At 57.6% G+C, this 20779-nt stretch overlaps 1 protein-coding gene across 1 annotated transcript in view; it reads left to right on the top strand.

Moving 5' to 3' along the window:
• ATP11A (ATPase phospholipid transporting 11A) overlaps positions 1–4653 on the top strand; it is a gene marked incomplete at both ends in the record, with an annotated part of 84473 nt that extends 79820 nt beyond the window's left edge. Inside the window, 4 exons of the mRNA XM_082675351.1 lie at positions 174–239; positions 901–1004; positions 3086–3251; positions 4576–4653. Coding sequence (XP_082531477.1) covers positions 174–239; positions 901–1004; positions 3086–3251; positions 4576–4653 — 414 coding nt within the window. The remainder of the gene's footprint in view (positions 1–173; positions 240–900; positions 1005–3085; positions 3252–4575) is intronic.
• Between the last annotated feature and the right edge of the window lie 16126 nt (positions 4654–20779).

Here is a 20779-nt window from a genome sequence, read left to right as displayed (position 1 = left end):
AGCCGGGCTCGGCCGGCCTCCCTCTCACGTTTTGGCGACATCGCAGGGTCTCCGCGTGTCTGGGGCTGGAAGTGTCAGGCGGGGCCGTGGGAGGTGCTCTCTGCCCCTCGTGCGAAGTGCGAAGGAGGAGAATCCGTATTAGTGGGAGACGACGTGGACTCTTGTCTCCACAGGTATTTGGGAACTGGACCTTCGGGACGCTGGTTTTCACGGTGATGGTGTTTACGGTCACCCTGAAGGTACATCCCCTGACCTGACGTGCTTCCTCCGGGCACAGTCAGCCCTCCTAGTGAGTCGTGACCCTGACGCTAACCCTGCCGGGGTCTTCTCCCCACCACCAACTCGGCCCCGGCCCCAAGGGGCAAAGGTCAGAATTGCACAGAAGGTGGTGGAGGGAAGGAGCCTATTCTGTGGGAAGGGATGGATATTAGACTTCTTTTAAATGGCCATCTGCCCCACCCCTAGTAGAAGCAAAATCCATCTTAATTGGAACAAATTAACGTACCGTGGAAAATTTAGCTCTTTTTCGAGTCAGGTCGGATTCTTCCTGGAATCTCATTATGAAGGTCCCAAATCCTACCAGCCCGGGTCTTGGAAAACCCAGAGCAACGTCCCGGGTGGAGCTATGACCAGCGCCTCGAGCCGCCGCCCGCGTCGCCCTGTGGGAGCATCTCCCTGGGATCCGGGCAGGCTTACTGGCAATGTTGAGACTCGGAGGCCGTGGGGAACCCTTTCTCTCCATTGGAACCTAAAGTGTGTTTTTCCCAAACAGGTTGATGTAGGCATTTGAGCTAAAATTAAGGCTGTTTCCATTCTCTTCCCGCTTCCTTCCCCAGCTGTCAGGGCTCCCAGGGCCCTGCCCAGGTAACACCACCATCAATCACCTTTTCCCTCTTTCAGCTGGCGCTGGACACACACTACTGGACTTGGATAAACCACTTTGTGATCTGGGGGTCACTGCTGTTCTACGTCGTCTTTTCCCTCCTCTGGGGAGGAATTATCTGGTATGGAGTTGGTAATTCTAGAATCATCATTACGTTACTGGCCCCACGGTGTCTTTCCTCGAGGGCTGACAACTGTGTGCAGGAGGGGCATGGCACCAGGGCCGGGGGGGGGGGCCCGCAGGGGACGAGGCGGGTGTGGTCCCTGCTCCTTTCCGCCAGGTTCTCAGTGGGGGAGACACGCTGCATCATACACGTGACAGGAGGAGCAGACCTGACGCTACAGCAAGGGACCTAGTTCAGATCAAAGGCTGGGGGAAGGCGTCTCCAGAAAAGCTGTTATTTAAACGGAAACCGGGGAGGGAAGCACTGTCAGCACCGTGGTGGGTGCGCCCGGGGAGCTGGCCGAGGCAGTCGGACCCCAGCCAGAGCCCTTCCTAAGGAAGGGAGCCCCACGTGCAAACACCTTGGGGCGGGGCCCGGCAGGGGAAGGAAGGTCCAGCCTGCCTCCATCGGGGACTTTAAGCAGAGGAGCGTCAGAGTCCGACTGCACTCTTAGGAAGGTCACCGTGGCTGCTGTGTTGGAAGTGAACTTGGGAGTGGAACACAGACAAGGCAGCCGGTCTAGAGACCGTTGCAGTACAGCGGTCAGTCCTGACGGGGGCAGCAAGTGGCTGCCTTTGCCGGCGCTGTTCCGTCCGCCCAGACGTCCTTTCTCACTAGCCTGCCTGGGGAGCGCCTGTTCATCTTTCGAAACCCGGCGGCCCATCAACCTCATCCACTCTTCCCTCGAGTCACCTCCCAGGCGGGCATTTCCACCTGGTCCTCCGAGCAGCTGTTCCTTCCCCTGTCACAGCGCATGCTGGATTTACCTGTAATTCTCCCGTTTACGTTTCCACCTCCCCCATAAGATGGAGAATTTCCTGAGCAGGGCTGGGACTGGGGGGAGGCGAGTGAGGCCCAGGACCACAGCCTGGCCGAACGGGAGGCCAGAAGCAGTGTCCCCTCCACCTGGCGTCCCCAGTGCTGACCTCGGCTCCCGGGAGGGGCAGGCGGCCCCCGAAATGGGGGAGAGGCTTCCCGGTCCATCAGGTCCCCACGTGGAGGTTGCTGAGCTGACATCCACCCAATGACCCGCTCTGTTGCTGACCCCCCAGTGGCCAGATCCATGCATTGCACATTCTTGGAGACCAGGAAATCCAGGAAGACCAGACCAGCTTTTGGTGGGTTTCCAGCAGCCCTGCCCCAGGCCACAGATCCCTGCGGTTCTAGCGAGCTCTCCAGAGTGGCTGTGCAAATGGGAGCCTCGCCTGAGAACTCCCAGGCCGGCTCCTGGGCCTTGGGGCTTCGGAGCCAAGAAGCGGTTGTGTTTAGCATCATCACTGCCCCTTTCCAGAGGCTTTTGTGAGTCACCTGGCAGGAGAGTCATTTCATTCTCTGTATTTTTATGGAAATTAAAAAAATATATTATGGCATAATTTTTTTTTTTTTTTTTTTGTGGTACACGGGCCTCTCACTGCTGTGGCCCCTCCCCTTGCGGAGCACAGGCTCTGGACGCGCAGGCCCAGTGGCCACGGCTCACGGGCCCAGCCACTCCGCAGCACATGGGATCTTCCCGGACCGGGGCACGAACCCGTGTCCCCTGCATCGGCAGGCGGACTCTCAACCACTGTGCCACCAGGGAAGCCCCTATGGCATAAATTTTTAAGTATTTAATCGTTCTGCTGACGCGTGCAGATATGAATGCATGAAGGTATGCATGCTTGCATATCTTCTCCACATTAATAGCTATTGCGCAGATATGATTCTAAGGTACAAAAAGTATGACCTACTTCATCTTTCAAAATCTTTCCCGCTGTTCTGAAACTGAACTTCGGGGACTTGTTTTCCCCGTTGGGATGACTTCATAGAATTCCTCTCCTTTTCCCGTGGGTTAACACGCAGCGTTACAGGGAGAGGCCACAGCCCAGTGTTAATGGGGTTAGTCCCCGCAGGCAGGCTAGGTGGCTTGTCCAGTGACTGTCGTGACAAAAGTGAAAACTTCCAGAACACATGGGCTCTTCGTGCAAGTAGAGAAAACAGACCAGGATTTCGGTGTTTCTCCTGCCATCGTGTTACGTTTCTCCTTTCCCTCGACGTTGCAGGCCGTTCCTCAGTTATCAAAGGATGTACTATGTGTTCATACACATGCTGTCCAGCGGCCCCGCCTGGCTGGCCATCGTCCTGCTCGTCGCCGTCAGCCTCCTTCCCGACGTCCTCAAGAAAGTGCTGTGCAGGCAGCTGTGGCCCAGCGCCACCGAGAGAGTCCAGGTACCGCCCCGGGCGCCGTGGGGCAGCCCTTAGAAGGGGGAGCGGGAGGGGTTTGGGTTTGGAAATGCGGTCAGCCCGCCGTTACTAACGAGTTCCGTGATGACACGTGGGTTTACGCCTGAACCTAGAAGACCAGTGGTTAGACTTGAGCGGCTAGTCCCTGAACTAAGAAAAAGATTAAGAGAAAAAGATGAAGCCAATACAAAAGGCAAATTGTTTTTTGTACATTTTTAGAAGTTTTTTCAACTAATCATTACCTTGAAGGTAAAATGGCATTACTTTTAGGGATGGTGAATTTGGCTCAAACTTTAGCATTTATTTTGGAAAATTCTGGTTATGAGTAGTTAGGGCTGTTGTTTTCCACCCTCCCAAATGGAAGCCAACAAGCTGAATTCCGGATCCAGGAAAGATGAGAGATATGAAGTATGCCGGGACTGGCATCAGACACAAGTGGTACTCAGAGCTTCCCAAGAGTGCTCTGGCCCTCCCCGGGGTTCCTGGGGAGGGGGTGTCCCCCGTCCCCTTACCCCTGTGACCCCCCGCTACCCTCTCACCCCTGTGACTTGCCCTTGGAGGTGCAGGCCTCAGGAGGAGGAGGAAGGATGCTAGTGAGAGGGCAGAGGCCACAGCAGGGCCCGTTGCTGCAGGACGCTTGTCTCACCTGTAGCAAGGTGCTTGTGCAGGTGAAGGGGGCGGGGCATGCAGGCGGGGAGGGACCGGAGGGAGGGTGACAACAGGAGAGGGTGAGTGGCACGTCCTGGGGCTGAGTCACTGGGAAGCTCAGGGGCCCCGTGGTCTCAGTCCCAAGTGCTGTTGGCCGGCTTTGGGGTGGAAAGCAGGTGGACTTGCCCCCACAAGTCCCCGCTCCCCTCCCAGCAGGTGACGGGTCGGGGGCAAAGCCTTCAGGTTCCTGGTGCTGGTTTAAAATGCTGAGCGCAGTGCCCCAGCCCTGGGGATTCTGCTGGGTTTGCAAAGTCGGTGCCCAGACGAACGCAGGAGGGGTTAGTGCAGGTCCACGTCTGACAACTTCATTACGAGTTGCACAGTCGTCCGGGGCTGTTCCCGGGCGGGACACAGGCGGGAGTGCGAGGGGAGGGATCCCGCCCGCCTGGGCTGGGCTGGGCCGCGGGGCCGGTGTGGCCTGGTTTCCAGTGGCTGCAGGGACGTCCGGAGGCTGCCGCTCGTCTCACCGGACTCACCGCCTTTTCTTGTCTCTTCTCTTCTTCGTTCCTTTCGTCTTCCGGCCTCTTTGCCCAAATAACCACCTTGTTTATCGATGTGCATGGCCTCCTGACCTCTGACCTCTGGCCTCTGGGACCGGCAGACTAGGAACCAGTGCCTTTCTGTCGAGCAGCCCACCGTCTTTATGCTTTCTCAGACTTCCAGCAGTCTGACTTTCTAACGGAACAAGGTGACGCTTTTCTGTCTTTTTGCATGCTTGGGACTCAGTCGCAGGACCGCACTGGGTTGACGGTTAAGCTCGGAGCCGCGCTCGCAGGCCCGCCCCAGGCAGCACCGGGCCGCTGGCGTCGGGGACGCAGGGTGCCGGGCTCCTGCCGTCCACGCCACTGACCGGTGCCTGCACACGTGCCTGGGGAGCGTCAGAGCCCGCTCTGCAGGCGGGACTGAGGGCCTCCGGAGAGACCAGACTCAGGCCTTGGCACTGGGCTGCAGAGAAAGCCAGGACAGACGTGTCTGGGGTCAACATTTTTACCAAAAAACTTTTTTAAAAAGTCTGATCATTTTTAGAAAAAGGCGCTGACCTTGCCTTAAAGGGCCGTAGCGCCTCTCTCTCGGGCACATAGAGCCATTCACGCGGCGTTCTGTGGCCGCCGCCCAGGGTCGAAGGCGTTTCTTCCGGAGGCAAGGCTTCGGGGACACGGCGTATCTGTTTTCAGTCGTTTGTGTGCCTGGTGCCTCGTTTCTGTGTGCTCCGAGCCAGGCACACTCTGAAGGTCTGTGTTTGGTGTTACTGCTTCACTGAGGCAGCCTGCTTAATGGGAAAATGCCTAAAGCAAAAAAAAACAAAAAGGCTTTTTCCTCTTTAATAACTGTTCATATGCCACACAGCTTTAGCACTGCTTTTTAACTAGCAGGATGGTACATTTTTTAAGTTCAAGTAATTATTGGCGATCGAAATTTTTTTAATCTGATGCCCTCAGAATTTGTTAGAATAAGTTACATCATTTCATCTTGCTGTTCACACGCTTGAAAACATTCAGGATGAAATTCTTAGGAACATTTTAATAAGTCACAGGAGGTGCTTATGAGATTGGTTGAATCATGCCAACTCCAGGCTAAAACTAAATTCCTCTGACTGTTGATGGGGTTCATTTAGAGTTGATTTGCAGACGCCACACTCTGGCCGCTGGGAGAAGGGCCCTGAGCTCTGTGTGTCCGTAGCCGAGGCCGTGACCCCAGGGTGCCTGGAGCCTGCACTCCGGGCACACACAGGGTCAACGTGTTGTTGCTGGAGAACCGTCCAATTTCTGCAAAACTTGGGAGGAACAAACACTTGACTAGCCGTTTTGTGGGACGTACTGCATTTGAGATGGATGGCTTTTTCTTTTCACCTGTCCTATTAAAGCAAAAACCATGGCAGGCACCGTGTGTGTACACACATAGGTCAGTTACATATACGTGTGCATTTCTGGTTTCTACATCCATTTGCACATACAGTCGTGTGCGTTTCCGCCCCTGCGAAGAGCAGCCCCCCCAGCGCTTGTCTGCTTCACCCCCTCCTCGCCGGAGAACGTTCTGCAGCTCACGCTTGTGATCCTTCAACTCCTACAATTCTCTTCTTCCTTGTTACTGAGAGACTCATACAGTTTGACTAGAAAATCTCAGTGTTCAGATGCCCGGCCCCGCTGACCTGTGGCCCTGTGACTCCTTGCACCTCCCACATTCTGGTCTCAGTCCGGGACTCCTCTGTTTGACCAGAGACGGGGCCGAGGGACGGGGTCCGGCAGGCACACAGAGAGTGACAGGCAGGTGGACAGAGGACAGAGGGACAGGCACACAGAGAGGGACAGAGGGACAGGCAGGCACACAGAGCGGGCTAGAGGGACAGGCACAGAGCTCCTCCCTTGGGGCCGGGTGCCCGCTTGGGGAGCCCAGCCATGCCGGGGTGGTCTCGGGGAGCGGGCAAGGCCGTTAGCCAACGCCCCAGTCTGGGCAGCAGCCTCCCCGGTGGCCCGGCCTCCCCTCCGCGGGCTCAGTGTCTGTCCTCGCCTTGCAGAGGAGCTCGAGCCGCCGAGCCCCGGCCGACGCCGCGCCGAGCCCTGACCGGCCTCTCCTGATGGACCCCGAGCCGCGGCCGCGGCGCGAGTAGCTGGTGGATAGGTAACGGCCGCCCGCGGGCAGCCCGGTGTGCTGTGCTCTTGCTGTGCGCGGTTTTCCTCCAAAGTTTTGCGTGCTGTGCTGTGTCTGTTAGGTTCGTGGTCACAAAGAAAGGCCTTTACACACGTGGGTTCCATCCCAGGTAAGTGGCCTGCCCAAGAGGCCGGCCGCGTGGGCTGCGTGCCGTGCACACACACGCACACGCCTGCACACCTGTGCAGCGCACACGCCGGGTGGACATCGCCCCACACGTGTCCGGTGTTCGGCGTCCAGAGCACAGTTCATTCATTCTCATCCGTGGTGGTGGGAATGGCTTCACCTGAAAGGTCCATCAGGAAAGACCACCTTTCGAAGTAAAAAAGGGGGTCTGGAGTGAGCGGCCCGAGCCTTGGCCGGGGCAGGTGTCCAGCAGCGCCTTCAGTGTCCAGAGCAGGCGTCTCCCGCCCGGCTGCCCCTCCCCTCCCTGCCCGTTCGATCCGAACACACGCATGGGCCGGGGAGGGGAGGTGCCTCTGGGGGCGCTGGGTAGGGCGAGGTCAGCATCCCCATTAGAGGAACCGCAGCCAGTCCCGGCCCAGGGAGGGGCTTCGTGTTTTCACGCGTGTCTTCTGCGGGACGGTGGGCCCGAGAAGGGGACACGATCGCAGCCGGGATGGTCCACGTGCCTCCTCCGTGTCTGGTCCAGCTGTGTTCAGGGGAGCCCAGGCCGGGGCAGCGAGGGCGGTGGCCACGTCGGGGCGTCGGGTCAGACGACGGGTGCTCGATGGGATTCTCGCGGGGGTCCCGGCACTGACTCTGTCCTTTCTGTTCCCGACAGACCGCGTGCTTGGTGTCACGACCACCTCTCGGGAGTCACCCCCTTGCCTCTCTGTAGACCCCAGCCCTGGGCAGCGCCCTGGGAGGGCGGGGGCGCCAGGCCCCCTCCAGCTCAGCCTCTCCCACTCCCCGCGTCCCCACCCGGCTACAGACCCCGCTCCTGTGGCCCGAGGGGAGACCGGATGCACGGATCACGGGTCCAGCCTCTAAGAGCCGCACGGTGAAGGGGGCAGGACAGGCGTCTCCGGGCGGCGACCAGGCAGGACGCACGCGAGCCCTCGGTGCACCCTGTGGGAGCAGGATCTGGGGGGATCGCGGCCCCCCCCCCCCCCCGGTGAGGCCGCACCTCGACCTCCTGGGAAGCGCAGCTGAGCCTTGCAGGCGGGGTCGGGTCTGGCCCCTCCTCCCGGGCCCCAAAACCTCTGCTTTCGGAACCAGCCCAGGGACACCTCAGGACCGGCACCCCTCCCTCCCTCCCGTCCGTCCGCTGCTGGCACCGGGACCTGCGGTAGTGAGGCTGACCGCGGACGTGTCTGGTCCCACGCCCCTTCCTCCGCGGGGCTGGGGCCTGTGTGCTTCGGCACCGCCTCCTGCCTCCCCCCAGCTGCCTACGCGAAGAGGGGAACCTATCCAGTAAAGCTTCCGGCACAGGTTCCGGGCAGTTCATCTTCCCGCTCCGAGGATGCGGCTCACCGGGGCGCCCTTGCTGCGAAATGCCCGTTTCGGGGGTTGAGGGGAAGGGTGGGGTCTGGGTGCCGGAGGCCGGCCTCTGATGTGGTGCTTAGGCCCCCATTAAGAGTGGTCGGTCTCCCGGCGGTGTTGTCCCCCAGATCTGTGTCAGGCCCACAGGTCTGACAGGGTGGCCGGGGCGACCTGAAAAGCAATATCGCAGCCCTCGCCGCCACCGCGCTGACTCTGACCTAACCCTGCTCTGCCGGGGGTCCTATCCGTGTCTCCTTGTGGGGGTGAACCGTCAGAAGGCAGCTGTGCTGTAAACTCCCTGTGACTTTCCTGTACCAGTATCTTATTTCTGGAAATAACCCGTTCGACATAGCCTTAATAGTCCGTAAAGAAGACATTTCAGTTTGAGATTCAGAGGGTAAAACCAATGGCTTTTTAGGAAAGGGTCACCCAAAAGCTAAACGTTGCCCCCGCTGGATGCATGGGTGGGATTTAGGGATGTCGGTTGGGGAGTGAACACTGAGTCTACTTCCAAGACGCTCGACGTTAGGGGTTTCGGGAAGTTCACATTTCAGTTTGATTGTATAATGTTCACCTATAAACTATTTGTTTGAACGAGGGGATGAGTTAACAGCAAGAACAAGCGTACACAGGTAGTCGGGGTGAAGCAGGTGAAGTATAAACATACCAAAGACTAGGATGATGGGCGTGGGGCCTCCAGTGAGACGGGGATGGGAGGGCGTGTCCGTCTGAGGGTCCTCCAGCCTCCGCCCCGCCCCCGTCACTCACACTCCACGTCCAGTGTGTGGTCCACACTAGACCCTGCAAACAATGGTGTGTGCATTTTTACAGTCGTTTTTAAGAACCTAAAATGGGTATAAATGTAATACACGTGGGGGACAGATTCTCTGTACGTTTAGTTAACAAATTGTTTGTAATGTATTTTTTTAGAAATCTTAAAATTCCCTTTGCACTGAAGTATTTTCATAGCTGTTTTGTTTGTTAATGTATCATATCTAATTTTTAAAGTATGTTTTTAAAGCTTTTTTTTTTACGTTGATGGCATTTTGGCCACTTTATATTTGAATTCTGATGAACATTTTGGCTGAATGTCTCAATATCTGACGAATGTGAATTTTCAGATTTGGTTTTCTTCTCTACACCTGTTTATTTTTGGTGTTTCTGGCGGTAGTCAGTAGCTAAAAGGCACATTTAGAGTATGATAATTTGCTATGCCCTTTCTTCACAGTTCATTGCCATTTCATCTGCTTTTTATTTGGTTTTTAATTTCTATCCTTCAGCCTTAAAATAGCTTCTTGACGGTTCTGTGTCCTCTTTTTGCCTGTATTGAGATGGTTACCATTTACCTCGGATAAGTCAAGTCTCCTTATGAAAGTTACTGACCTTTCCATGCTCCAAAAAGTCTTCTTAAAATTGTTTGGGAAATTATTAAGTGACTGTGCCTGACAATTTGAAATAGGCGAGGGGCATGAGATCAAAAGAAAAGTCAAAGGAGGGACAGAAGAGCCCACCGAAGTGACATTTCGGACGAGACAATGAGATTCCCACCTGACAGTGGGCAGCACGTACTTGCCTTACACTAACCTTAAAGCAAGTAACTTAGTTTTGAAAATCTTACAGCTGCACGTTCATCACTTATTAACATTTCCCCCGCTGGTCCAGATGTCTGGTTCCTGACCCACACGCCATCCCCCAAAGCAAGCTGTCTGTAGGCCGTGTTGCTCCGGCCACCTCCGTGGTCCTGCTTCCAGCTCCCGGCCACCCGAGGCCGCACACATCCCACGTCCTACGGGGACCCTGCGGGGGCCTCTGAGCCCCACCCTCAGGACAGGTGGCTGCCAGCAGCCCTCGGACCCTCCCACCTGCAGCGTCCCTGTGTCCGGAGCTGGGAGTAAAGACCCTCTCTTGGCAATTCCTGTTAGAACCCAAATCAGCCCATTCCTGTGCCCTTGATTCCATGGGGTGAACACAGACCAAATGACCCGCGCCCCCCTCCCCCGGGGGGGGGGGGCGTGGCCCCGTGAGACCCACTGGTGGCAGTGCCGGGCCACGGGAGGAGCCCAGGAGCGCCGCCTTCTGCAGTAGCAGGTTTATAGAAGCATAGTTCGGCCTGGTGAGACTTTGCAGCTTTAACTAGAGAACTGCCTCGCACATGCTGTGTAACTATTCCTAAGTTCATGGGCGTCAACCAGAAGTTCAGGGCAAAACCTAAGGGAAGTTTCCGGCCTCTTTCTTTAAAACCACTGAGTTCATCTGTTTTGCACTGTTAATGACGTAATACAACCACTTCTGCTTTATCTTAAAATTAATGGTATTTATTTGACGACTCAGTGTAACAGCTTGCTATGCACTTTCTTTTGGAAGTTTCCCATTTGTAACTTTAAAAACAGGAAAAATGTCAGCAGGCAAACGCATTCTTTTTTCTTTTTTTTTTTTCTAGTTAGAGGGCAGGTGAATGGGGCTGGGAATCATTCTGATTCGTCTATAAACAAAGCTTTAATGAAGCTGTGTCAGAGTATTATTAAAGTGTGATTCTACTTTTGCAGAAAAAAATCTAAAGATCAGTTTATATAGCTTTATTTTTTACCTTATCGAAATATACAGAATTTTAATATGCGTATATTGTCTCTGACTTAAAGTTATAATGTGTGTCTGCATTGCTGTTTAAAATGTCCGTTCGTTATGTAATGTAATAAAAGAGAATCTTCAAAAATGTATTTAACACGAATGTTATCTCTAGGTGTTGTCATCGTAAATACTGGAATTTATTTTTAAATTATTGAATATAGTAGGTGCGTTTAAGATAATAAATCAGCCTCCAAACAGTAATGTTTAATTGATAATTATTTATTAACCTGCTTTGAAAAATTAAATTGTGAATTAAACCGAATCTTAAATTTCTGCAGAATTTATTTTGTATGCTACTGTTTTTAACTTTTATTTCTGTAGATAAAGTGTATCTTCATAATACGAATTATGATTGGACTTTTCTGCAGATTATCTAAGCCGGAGACCTGAATCTGCTTGCAATAAAGAAGAAGAAAGGTCTGGATTAGTTTCTTTACAAATTAAAAAGATCATAGAAGTTGGTCTTAACTTTCTGCTAAGAGGAGCTGCCGGGTGAACACTCTCAAAGGGAGTGTCTCTGTTTGGGATGAAGTGGACGGCACTGTGGGAGCTGGTGCCCTGGGAACGTGTGGGACCGGGTGCCTCACCGAGGCCGAGGGGCGCAGAACAGGAAGCTCAGTGTGGGATTTCCTAGCGCTGGGATCCTGCCCATCCCCCTCCAGCTGCTCCCTGACCCTCCGCCTGAGACCCCTCTCCATCTGGATTCCTCCCCTTTCCCTCCAGGCTCTCCTCCCCACTCTTGTCCAGGCCCCGGGTCCCACAGGCTCGTGGGCAGTCGGACAGAGGGCGGGTTCTGTGCGCCCAGCACCGCCATGCTCGGGTTCCTGGCCCCCCAGCCCTGGCCTCCCCAGCCCCTGGCCGCTGCTCCCACCAGCACCAAGCTCCCTGTCTCCTCTGAAAGCTTCAACCTCAGAAAACTCCACACATCCTCGCACCAGGTCTCATTCCTGGGATTAGGGGACCAGGGTGGAGCCAGGTCGAGGGTCCTGAGAAAGGGCCTCCCTGGGCTGGGGCAGGACTGCCCCTTCAGGGCCGACTGGCTCCCTGGGAGGGACCGGCTCAGGCCTCTGGCTTCACCGGGCACAGTTCTAAACTGGGGGCTTTTTTCCCGGCTCCCAAACACCATGGAACAAGCACACAGCCGGGGCGAGTAACTCACCCTGAGTGGGTGACCTTGGCTGTCAGACCAAACGCCAGCAGCCAACACAGCCACAGACGCGACAGGAAGCAGATGCTGCAGGTGAGTCGGAGTCCCGGGGCTGCTGGTTGCTGTGGTCCGGTGTCCACACCTGCCTCAGGTGACCCAAACGTGTGACCACGCTAACCTCGGCAGCTGGGAGGAGCGAGCGAGGGCACCCTCGCCTGAGGCTCTGCGGTGTGAACAGCCAGCCTGCGCGCCTGTGTTCCCGTGAACACAGCCCTTTATTCTACTGGGTCGTATCCCAGCTTGATCAACACCCATGTTATTAAGCATCCTCTTTCATGGAAAAATCTTAGAAACACATAATTTCTCAATTCCTTTCTTGCACTAAGGGGATACCACTAAAACTGTATCATCGTATTAACTTCCCCACAGAATATGCTCACCCCTTTGTACATTTTTATTATTCAGGCCGTTCGAATAATTCAGGAGCATTTAATTAGCCATCTTCTAATTCCTCATCGAGGTGCATCAGTCCTAATCGAGCCTGACGGAGGCCCAGCAGAAATCGAGAGATGCAGCATCTTTAATCGGATGAAGAATTTCTTACTCAAGACATCAAACCCCACAGCTAGTGGACAGGTGTCACGTCTAAAGGTGATCTTGAGTCAGCGCTTGACACCCAGAGAAATTTACCCTTAATGCCCCACACAGCACATTCTTCAAGGCCCCCGTGTCTTCGTTACATCGTGTTGTGTGCTCCACTGACCCATCTGCAAGGCATGAGAACTCATAACACCCCAGAAACCATGAGAAGGGCTGTGCCTTGTACCTGAGGGGCCTATGACAGACCCTGTCCCAATTTATTTGTTAAAACTTTAATGAGAAATATGGATTACTAGCTGTATTACTTATTAAGAGTATGTATTATCCTTTAAAATTAGTTATACAGGGACTTCCCTAGTGGCTCAGTTGTTAAGAATCCGCCTGCCAACGCAGGGGACACGGGTTCGAGCCCTGGTCCGGGAAGATCCCACATACCGCGGAGCCACTAAGCCTGTGCGCCACAACTACTGAGCCTGCGCACCGCAACGAAGAGTAGCCCCCGCTCGCCGCAACTAGAGAAAGACCGCTCGCCGCAACTAGAGAAAGACCGCACGCAGCAACGAAGACCCAATGCAGCCGAAAGTAAATAAATGAATTTCAAAGAATAGTTACACAACATCATAATTTGAAAAAGTTCACTCATCAGTGCTCTTATTCACTTGGTTTTTACAAGATCCAAAGAGAGAGAGGGGGTTGTAAAATAATCAAATTTCCTGAGACTCAGATAGTTTCAGTACCTTTCGAATTTTAAAAAGACCTACTGTAAAGTCTCAAAATATAAGCCAAGTATCAAAATAAACATGTGCTTTAATTAGCTAAGACTTTGTCTTGTTTATGAATGATTACAGTTCCCAAATCCTTAGAAACTAGTTGAGCAGAAAATGTATGTGTTGTTAGGGACGTGAAGGCTAAAACACAGACCAGTGACGCTGAATGTGTGAGACCTGAAGACTGGCTATTGCTGTAGCACTTGCAGGTCGTCTTACGATAGTTAAGAGGAGGTCATTCCATGGGGACAGCACAGTGTGAAAGAATCACCGGGCAGCACAGTAAAGCCACTTGGAAGAAAATGTGTCTCCCGTTCCCTGGGGCTGTGGTGGCCCACGGCTCAAACACAGGAACTGACTGTCCCTCAGTCCCCAAAGCAGAAGTCTGAGATCAGGCTGGCTCCCTCGGGGCTGGGAGGGAGGGTCTGCCCCTGGGGCTCCTGGAGACCCTGTCCCTGCCTCCATCAGGCAGGCGTTCCCCTGTGCCTGTCTGTATCCCAACGTCCCATCTTTATAAGGATGTCCGTCACATTGGGTTAGGGGCCCACGCTGATGACCTTATTTTACATTAGTTGTGTCTGTAAAGACCTTATTTCCAAATAAGGTCACATTCTAAAGTGCCAGGGGTTAGGATCTCAACATACCTTTCTGGGGAGACACAATTCAACCCATCAGTCTGTTTGGGGGATCCGTGGCAGGGCACTCGGGGCGACCATGGAGGCTGTACCCTTGGGATGCGCGTGGGGAGGGAGCAGCGGGGCGGGGGGTTGAGGGCAGAGCTCAGCTGCCTCCCCTCACCCGGGGCTGCTAACTCACTGCGGCCTCCACGTCGTCCACCTTGGGGTGCAAGCCCGTGACCACCGTGGGCCCAGCGGGTCCTGGGGGTCCTGCCCACACCGCGCCGGTGTTCACAGCCCGACTGATTCGTCCCACGGGAGCCGCCCAGAGCAGCAGCCAGCACGGGGCCTGGGGCCTGCCCGCCCCGCCGGGCCGCAGCAGAGCCGGGGCCCCGGGCCTGAGGCGCCTCAGCTCAGGAGGAGCGGGGGGGAGGGAGGGTCGGGGCCAGGATGCTGCCGACTGGGGGCCCGCTGGTCCTCCCCGCCGTTGGGGCCCCGACGCCCTAGCGATGGGGTAGGCAGCCCCCCAGCCCCCAGAGGGATGGCCCCTCAGGGCTCCTCGGGACTGCAGAGGACCGGGTCCCGTACCTGGCCTCCCGCGTGTCCCAGGGGACCCCAGGCTTCCGGAGAGCGGGGCGGTTCTCCCCGCTCGGGTGTTATTACTGCCTTTAACACAAACTTCTCTGTGGGAGCAACGCTTTCCACAAAGGATTTAATCTCAAGCGGCAAAGTTCCAAACTCCCCGAGCGGCCATCAGCAGTGATCGAGCGGGGACGCCGTCCCAGGACGGCCCTCACACCTGCCGGGCGCCCGCACGCCCGAGCTGCGCAGGGTCCAGGCCGCGAGCCCCGCCTCCGGGGAGCCCACGGGGCTGCCTGCCCGGAGGCCCTGCTCTGGCTCACCCTGGGGGCCGACACCGCGGGAGCGGAGGCTCCTCAGGCGAGCTGTTCCTTAAGCTCAGCTCCTCGGGGGCTCTTTCTAGAACTCCATTTGTGATGCTAATTTCCTTGTGCTTCCCCGGGGCCTCGGGGCCTGGAAAGCCGGGAGAGTCGGCACAAAGGGCTCACTAGGCCCCAAAGGCCGCCGCCAGCAGGGCGCCCGCCGGGCTTTTGTTCTGGGGCTTCGCTCCCCCTGAGTTACGGCGACTTTAATGAGCCCTGACTACTTCTAAGAGCACAGGGGTCTTGGGGCGTTGTCCCCCGTGTCCTGTGTCCTCCCCATGTCACTCACCACATCCCGAGGCAGAAAGCCTTCACGGGGAAGGAAAGGGGCCCCGGGCTCACTGGCCTGTTTCCGGGTGCGGGCGACTGAGAAGGGGACCCAGGACCCTTCGTGGGACGCCCGCCTTGGGGCAGCTGGGCTTCAGGTCGGAGTCCGTGCTGCCCGGCCGTGGGATCTGAGCCTGCAGATACCCTGACCGGGGTCGAGCGGGTCAGCGACTGCTTCCCCTCGTTTCCGCACCAGCGGTGCTGTCTGTTCGCACGTCTCTGTAGAGAACCCCTCCCGGGCGTGCTCGCCGCCAGGCTGCCTCTCTTTGGACTTTCACGCCTCCGGTAAGTGATACTCAAACAGCCTCTGGGAGGGCATCCCCGTGACCCAAGCCCTCGGTGTGTCATGGGAAAGAGGGACGTGGCCTTAGTTCAGGACCCCACGCTGGCACACCTGACTGGTCTCCAGGCCCTTTGAGAAGAGGCACCTGTTTCCAACCCTGGCAGGTTCTTAGGGGCGTTTCCAGTGGACCCCTCCACCCCACTTCTGTGGAGGAAACCATCCAGCTGGGGGAGTTCCCTGCCTTTACCGTCCTGTCCCCTCAGGCCACCCTCCTTCTGCAGCGGCCGCCGCTGCGCCCGTGAAGGAGCTGGTGTCCTGTCCACCCAGGAGCCCTGCCCTCCCCCGCACCCATCCCGTAGGGGGAGAGCCTGCCCGCCCAGCCCGGCGCCCCAGCCTCCGCCTGGGCTCCGGGACGCCGGGGAAGTGCACGCGGACTTGCAAGGCGATGCTGCGTGGCCGCGGGAACCGCACTTTGAGGGGAAAGCCCTTCAGAGGCGCCGCCCCGCCTCCCCAGGGGCGCCCTAGAGCCTTTGGGGTCCATGTTGGCCACCTTCGTGGCAGAAGCCCGCGCTCCTGTTACTCACATTTCCCACCGTGACCCACGAAATGCAGACGTTTTAAAGCCCCAACTAAAATAACGTTTATACCCAGGTCAACATTTGGGATGCTTCAGTCCTTCTGTGCACCTCGATTTTCTGAGTTCTACTCGGGCACTTGTGTGTGCCCTGAACTCTGGAAGACCCAAGAGAGAAAAGGCGGGCGCCTTCCTGTTCCTTGCAAACGCTGCCGCAGGGTCGGGGAACCCCGCGGCCGGCTCATCCAGAACCACTTCCTGCCCTGGGATCCGCAAACCCAGAGCCCGGTCCGAGCAGGTCGCGGGCGACGCCCATCTCGACCCATGGGCAGCGGCACCTGCCCCACGCAGGCCGACTGGGGCGCGTGGGGCGAGCGTGCGAACACGCGGCGGGAGGGGCGGGGCGGGGCTCGGAGGCTCCTCCCCCTCCTCCCCTCCCCGCGTCCTCCCGGCCCCGCCCACTCGGCTCCGCGCTGTCCCCTCCCCCACCGCTCCCTTTACTCCAGACCCGCCTCCCTCCTCCTTCCCCTGCCCCCCGCCACTCTCGTGGCGCCGCCTGACCGGCCCTCCACCCCACCGCCCTCCTGCCCTCCCTCCCCTCCCCTCTCCCCTCTCCCCTCTCCCCTCCCCCAGGCCGAGGGGGAGCGGCCTCAGCGCGGGCACCTGCGGGTGGAGGCCTCGGACACGGGGAGGACGGGCCCACGGCCGCGCAGGTGTGTGGGGCTGGAGAAGGGGGGAGTGGGGCCGGGGAAGGGAAGGAGGGAGGGAGGGAGGGCGCTCGGTCAGCTCCCGGAGGCTCCGCTCGCCCCCCGCCCCCGCCCCCGCCCAGCGTGCGACCCCTGAGAGCCCTGGGGACTCCGGGCGGGGCCGGAGCGCGGGCTCTACGCGCACAGACGCCCCGCCCCACTGCCGGGGCCGGGGTCCCGCAAGCCCAGGCAGGTGTCACTCCCAGGCCTTCTCCTGCAGGGTTCCCTCCGCGGAGGAGCCGACCTCCAGGCTCTGCAGACCCCCAGCAGGTGCCGGGACAGGTGTGCTAGGGGCGGCTGGGGCGTGGGTCCCCCCCTGACTCTGCCCTTCCTGGCCGGGCAGCGGGAGTGGCGTGGCCCCAGCCTGGCTGTTTTGCTTTTCAGCCGGGCCGCAGAAAAGTAGGCTCTGCAGTTTAGAAATAATGCCGTTTGCTCTTTCAACTCCAGAGACTATTGCTGCCAGTTTTTCAAAACCACACTTTGTTGCTTTTCTGTAGCGCTAGACACTTAAATAAGAGCCGGGCGGGAGCTGGTCCTGAAGGAGACTTTCTTCTGGAGCAGGTGCAGCCTCTTAACTTCACTGAAAGCGTCCCCATCCGGGGCCACGTGGCTCACCCTGCCCCTAATGGACCGCCTGCGAGCCCTGCACGGGGAAGGGGTTAAGGTGACCCTGAGGCACAGGCAGGATGTGTGGGGTGGCCGTGGGAGGCCCCAGGATGTGTGACCGCTGGGAGGGGCAGAGCCAAGCCACAGAAATAGAAGTGCATCCCCCAGGGGCTGCTGGTGCTGGAGTGTCTGCCGAGGGCCCCAGGCCGGCAGGGGACCCCGCTGGGCAGGTAGGTGAGGGATGCGGGCCCTGGGGAAGGAGCCCTTGCGCTGGAGGGTCTTCTAATATGCAAATCATCGGTGAAATGACTGGCCCAAAGCTGGTTTGGGGACCTGAGTTCTGAGCTCTGCTCCAGCCTCCTGGGACCCACTGCAGCAGGAGAGGCCACCACCACGGGGTCGGAGGGAGTCCTGCCCTGCGGTCCTGCGGGGGGCAGCCAGGCAGGCGCTCTCTCTGCGGTGAGTCAACCCGGTAGGGGTAGGAAGAGAGAGTTTTCAGCTCTATTTTAGGACCCCCGCCCCCTGGGGCAGGGGCACCCTCCCAGGTCCTGGCCTCACAGTCTGGGCAGGCGCTAGTGCAGCTGTGGTCGGGAACACCCAAGCCTCTGTGGCCTCAGCCCCGCCCCGTGTGATGCCTCCCCTGGCAGTCAGGACTGTTGTGTGAAAGGCTGTGACTGGAGAGCTGAAGGCCTTATGCGCCGGAAGCCTGGTTACAACCCTCCTGGCCACAGCTTCAGGCAGACCCTTTCCAGAGTGGTCTTCGCACAAGAGACCCTCGGAACAAGAGGAGGGCGGCAGCCTAACTTGTCAAGGTGATCGGATTTGCGGAGCTCGGCGACAGAGGACTTCTGTGCTTGAAATGCAGCTTGAAATCCCGTCTTTCTCCTGAATTTGAGTGTCTTCACTCCCCCCCGCACCCCGCTGTCACTGCTGGGCTTCTGTTGAACTCAGGTCCTCAGGTCAGCGGTCACTGTAATCAGCGGTCCAAGGTCAGCTTTCCACGAGACCCTCTTTCTGAGTTTGGGGCTCCGTTGTGAAAACTGGACATTTATCTGGGAGGCAGCATCCTGGTGACTAGAAGTAAAGTACAGCCACTTGGAAAGAAGAGCCTTCTGCCCATAGGCATTTAAGTACCTTTTGAAAACAGCGAAAAACCTGAAGTTGAAAGGAAGGTTACTGGAGTACTTGTGTGATGGAAATAAACTGGCCTGGAATGTTACAGATGCGGATTCGTAGCATCTGGCCACCAGCTTAGTTGATGTGGTGCTATTTTAAGAGGCTCTGGGAGAAGAAGTTAGAAGTGTAACAGTAACAGTGACGGGAAGGTGACGTTCTGTTGTTCTGTTCTACGTAGTAAAGCTCAGCCTCTTGTTCTCAAGTTCACTCATTCCACCCTCATCTGAGCCCAGGAGGGCCTGGGTGAAGCTCTTACCTGACAGACGAGAGACGCTGGGCTGACCGCAAGCACACACCCTGAACCTGGCCGAGGGCGCGCAGGGCTGCGTGTGGAGTCTTCATGCTGGCGGAGCCGGCCCGTAGCACCCTCGCCTTGGGGACGGCTGCATCCTGTGTCCTCTGGGCCTCCCCACGTAGAAGGCTGGGGACTTCCAGCCCACGATGGGGTTCTGGACACTTCGTGTCTACCGAGAAACTCGTGGACATCTGGAGCCGGACACTTCACTTTGTGGTCAGGGGCCCCTCCAGAAGCACCCCCTCAAGCATCAGGACAGCCCCGGTCACAGCCCCAGGATCCCCAGGAAAGCTGGCGTCCCCGGAACCTCCCAGCATCTCTCTGGAGCCCACAGGACCAGTCCCTCCACAGCTCCACGGAGTTGAGCAGGGAGCCGTCCAGGGTCCGTCTGCAGAGCCTGCGCCAGGGTGGGTAACCTTTGGGACGTGTCAGGTGAAGTGTGGGTGTCAGTCACCGCTGGGGGCATTCCGTCCAATCTGTTGAGAAAGTGAAGAACTTTATTCAAATTACCGAGTGGAAACAAAGACAAAATCTGAACAGATCAAATAGGAAGGTACTGGTGTGGACGCCAGAGTGGAGCTGGAAGGGCTGGACATCTTCACAGACTTCCTCCTCCTCCCTTGTCTGTGTCTCATTCCGAGTTCAGGGCTGGAGACGGGGCACAGTGGGCCCGACTCCCGCGGGGAAGGCTCTGCTCTTGTCCCACAAAACGGGCCTAGGGGGCAGGGAGGGTGCGGCGGGGCGGAGTGGAGATTTCCCCTCCCTGAGGGTTGCCCGTCCCAGGCACCGAGTTGGACAGCCCCTACCTCCCTTCCTGGTGCCCTAGACGGCGCGGTGGGTGTGAGCGCCGCGGAGCCCCACTGCTCCATGGCTGTGGTCCCTGAACAAACCCTCTTCCGGGCCACGAGCTCCCTGGGGTGGGGCTGCCCTGTGTCTGCGCCCTCAGCGCCCAGGGGGATGAAGCAGGTGAGCAGGGAAAGCCGGCTGAGCAGGTGGCAAGCCAGGGAAGCCCCTGGGGTGGATGCCCCACCGTGCTTGGCCGCGTCTAGCCTCCGGTGGCCGAGTTCTCGTCTGTGTGCAGGACACCTGGAGCTCGGAGGCCAAGACCAGGCGTGAGCCCTTGTCATCTCTGTCCTAACTGCTTGTCAGGGCTTTTTCGGTGGGAAACAGGACATCGAAAGGCACCGACAGGGTCTGGTGCTGTGGTTACGCAAGCCTTGAGATTTTTAAAGTGAACAGAGGAGAACGACAGCCCATGTGGGCCTAATGTCTGGGTTTGTCCTCTGCGCCCTTGGACCGTGGGAAGCACAGGGCTGGAGAAACCGCCCTGTCTCCTGGCCTGTCTCTGTTTCAGCACCTCTGCGATGCTGCTGTCCGTGCAGCTGGAGAAGTAAATTCCCAGTGGAAGGCAGAAGCCCCACCCTTCCTGGGCCCCTGGCACCAGCAGCCTCGGGGCTGGAGGCTGACCGCAGGGAGGGGGGCAGCCCTGGACGGTGTCCTGTGGAAGCGGGATGCTCACCCGTCCTCTAGCCGGGTCAGGCGAAGGGCACGTTTCTTCTGTTTCTCAGAACAAGCTCATTAAAAGCAAACTTTGGGGGCTTCCCTAGTGGCGCAGTGGTTGAGAGTCCGCCTGCCGATGTAGGGGACGTGGGTTCGTGCCCCGGTCCGGGAAGATCCCACAGGCCGCGGAGCGGCTGGGCCCGTGAGCCGTGGCCGCTGAGCCTGCGCGTCCGGAGCCTGTGCTCCGCAACGGGAGAGGCCACAGCAGCGAGAGGTCCGCGTACCGGAAAAAAAAAAAAAAGAAAAAAAGCAAACCTTGGCTCTTGCACTTGTGTTTTGAGCCTGAGCAGCCGCTGATACTTCCAGCAGCGCCTTGTTGGGTTGGGGGAGGGGCTTTCTTTCCCGGAGTGGGCGGGGGGGGGGGGACATCACGGCCACTGGCGGCAAACGTGAGGCAGACACAC

Source organism: Grampus griseus, assembly GCF_964374135.1.
Source record: "Grampus griseus genome assembly, chromosome: 18".
Classification (NCBI taxonomy): Eukaryota; Metazoa; Chordata; class Mammalia; order Artiodactyla; family Delphinidae; genus Grampus; species Grampus griseus.
This window is presented reverse-complemented; position numbering and strand designations above follow the sequence as displayed.